General features: G+C 48.3%; 1 protein-coding gene across 1 annotated transcript in view; it reads right to left on the bottom strand.

Annotated features, from left to right (window-relative positions):
• The window catches only part of UBE2H (ubiquitin-conjugating enzyme E2H), a 31,103-nt gene extending 28,339 nt beyond the window's left edge, over positions 1-2,764 (bottom strand). Inside the window, exon 1 of the mRNA XM_010007665.1 lies at positions 2,721-2,764. Coding sequence (XP_010005967.1) covers positions 2,721-2,764 — 44 coding nt within the window. The remainder of the gene's footprint in view (positions 1-2,720) is intronic.
• Positions 2,765-3,299: the final 535 nt, after the last annotated feature.

Genomic DNA, 3,299 nt, shown 5'->3' with positions numbered 1-3,299 from the left:
CCCTAGAGTTCCATGGCAAGCAGCTCCTGCACCTGGCAGTCACCCAAGAACAGCTCACAAAGGGCAGATCGATGCTGAACTGCCCCAAGTGCCAGTGATTTCCCTGATAAAAGCCAACAGGCATCTCTGGGAAAAGCTACAGGTTTGCTGAGAGCAGCTCTGCAGCTTCAGACCTGATCTTAAGGGACATTTGTCACCAGATCTTTTCATGTCACTCAGTACCATGAGAGTAAATTTTAAATATAGGCTTAACTAAGTTCTTTTTCAAATTATGAGAGGGCTGGAGCACTTCTCCTGTGAGGACAGGCTGGGAGAGTTAGGGTATTCAGCCTGGAGAAGAGAAGGCTCCAGGGAGACCTTAGAGCAGCTTCCAGTGCTTGAAGGGGCTCCAGGAAAGCTGGGGAGGAACCTGGGACAAGGGCATGGAGGGATGGGAGCAGGGGGAAGGGTTTCCAGCTGGCAGAGGGAGCTGGAGATGAGATGTGAGGGAGAAATTCTGTGCTGTGAGGGTGGGGAGAGCCTGGCCCAGGTTGCCCAGAGAAGCTGTGGCTGCCCCATCCCTGGCAGTGTTGAAGGGCAGGTTGGATGGGGCTTGGAGCAACCTAGCAGATGTCATCCCTTTTGCAGTTAGTTGGAACCAGGTGATCTTTGGTTTGGGTTGGAAGGGACCTCAATCTATAATTCTATGATCTCACTGATAACTAATCCACGTTGAGTAATGGGTCTTACACAAACCCAGTGTCTACGATGCCCGAGAGTGAAAGGTTTCACACTGCAGGATGTTCACACTTCCAGCAGCTTTGTGGGTCAAGCTAAATACAAATGGGTTTACCTAGGACTAAATCAAGTACCTTTTAATAAAAAAAAAAAACAACAAACAACTCTCTGATATTCAGAGTGAGCTCCTGAGCAGCTGCAGCTTCTGTTCACTTCAGTCCTCAACTTAATACCACCCATAAATTAAGACAGAGCTTTCTGCACTCAAATCCAGTCCTAGTGCTCCCAAGTCCAACAAACTATTAGTAAGCAAAGTGGTGCCATATTTGTAGCAAGGACCTAAAATTCTTAGCAAAAAGCAGGGAGTTAGGCTCACGAAAGGGATATGTAGTGGGATGTGGATGCATTTGAGAACAACAGCATCGTTTGTTAACACGATACAAGAGTCTGGGGACAGGCTGAAACCAAAGGGAATTTCTGCAATAAAGCCCTAGTATCAACACAGGGGAAATCTCTGGAAGTGCATTAGCAGGACTGAGGAGGCTGGGGAAGCCCTCTTTCCTGAGCACGGGGTGAATTCCACGTGAGCCTCCACCTCCTAACACAAGCAGAGTGATCCATCTTCCCTTTCCTCCCTCCACCAAGTCTTCTCTAAGGACAGAAATATCCAAGAATTGGAAATCTCAAAACTGCACTAAGAAAATGATAGAGAGCATTAGCAGAAGTGCACGGAGCCATGACAGAAGACAGAACATTTACACCCTACAAGCTCTTTCCACCTCCAGGAAGTCTTCAGATCTATTCCCTCAGCACACATGATCCCCAGGAAACATTCAATGCACAAGCTGGGACTCCAAGAAGATCAGGAACATGAAGGCTTCTCTATCCCACAAAGTCGTACCAGGGAACCCTGGAGCAGCACAAGGGAAAAGCCTGAGGGAGCTGCAGAAGACACATTCAGAGGACTGTCCCTCTGGACCATGTCCTCAGAGAAAGCTCCACCACAGCTGAGGGCAATGTACCTCCCAGGGAAGAACGCAGGCTCTGACCCAACTATTTTCTCAGCTCAGACAGACTTTTTTCCATGAGGCAAAAGTCTTACAACCAAATCCCAAATGAATTCCCTTCCAAACAGGCCAGAAATGCATCAGCTGCCTCGGATCCAAGAACGAGTTGCCAGTTTGGAGACCCAAAAGAATTAAGGAACCCAGCTGTGCCTCTGGCACAATGAATCCCTATTCCTGGATTCCAAGGTAGCCAGGGCCTGGTGCCAGATGCTGCAGCAAGCCCAAGTAGCTCCCAGGAAGAAATTCTCCATGTCTTCCAGCCAAGTACAGCTTCAGGAAGCCCCAGGAAAAGAGAATCAGGGAAAAAGAATCAATAATTTGGAACAAAACTTCAACAATGAAGGTCACCAGACTGTTCACAGCAGCTCCTGAGCTTTCACAGAATCCCAGAATTACTGAGGCTGGACAGACCTCTGAGATCATCAAGTCCAACCCATGACCTGACACCACCACATCAGCCAGACCAGGGCATCAAGTGCCACATCCAGCCTGTCCTTAAACGCCTCCAGAGATGGTGCCTCCACCACTTCCCTGGGCAGTCCATCTCAAGGTCTGAGCAGCCTTTTCATGAGGAAGTGCTTCCTGATATCCAACCTAACCCTCCCCTGGAGCAGCTTCAGGCCAGGCCCTCTTGTCCTGGTTGCCGGGGAAAAGAGCCCACCCCCACCTGCCTCCAACCTCCCTTCAGGTGGTTGTAGAGAGTGAGAAGGTCCCCCCTGAGCCTCCTCTTCTCCAGGCTGAACAACCCCAGCTCCCTCAGCCTCTCCCCATCAGACTTTCCCTCTAGTCTCCCAGGGCAGCTCCGTTCATGTCCAGGACTCCCATCCACTTCTTTCATCAGCTGCTCCTGTAAATCCACATGGAAACTGCTCCTGTGAGTGCTCAGGACTCCAAATGCCCAGGCAGCACTGACAGGGAAGAACACAAACCCCTCACCTTGTTTTTTCAGTCTTTCTGCAGATGAACTCCTTGATGCCCATGCTCTCTCTCACAGCACTTCTCATTATTCAGATATACAGAAAGAGAAGGAGCAATCAATGGATCAAGGTTAACATTCCTACTGGGAATCCAGTGGTTCATACTGGTACAGTCTGCCTTGTTTCCACAGCAGGGGACAGGGTTATACCATGTGTGTGCAGGGTCAAGATCACACAGCTACCAAACCAGCCTCTAACACATCACACGAGCTAAAATGTTTCATGAAAATAGAACCAAATCCCTTTCAAGACCCTCAGGTTGCTCCTACTAATCCAGGTGACTTCTGGTCTTGCTGCTTTTTATCTCCTTATCATCTCAGGATATTAATTGGACTTTGTGTCAAATACAGCCAGTGTAAAATCCAAGAGAAAAGAGCAGAACCTGGATACGTATCAGGTTTCTAACAGATAAGAAGTTCAAAAGCTTTACCTTAAGACCACAAAAACTAGAAAGGAGTCCCGAGGACCTGAAGATAAATTATCTCAGTCCCAAGAGAATTTAATGACAGCAAGTGTCAAAAATATTTAGATGATGATA

This window comes from Chaetura pelagica, unplaced genomic scaffold (assembly GCF_000747805.2).
Source record: "Chaetura pelagica isolate M959 unplaced genomic scaffold, ChaPel_1.0 scaffold402, whole genome shotgun sequence".
NCBI lineage: Eukaryota > Metazoa > Chordata > Aves > Apodiformes > Apodidae > Chaetura > Chaetura pelagica.
Note: the sequence above shows the minus strand (reverse complement) of the source record. Positions and strands in the feature narration are given on the sequence as shown.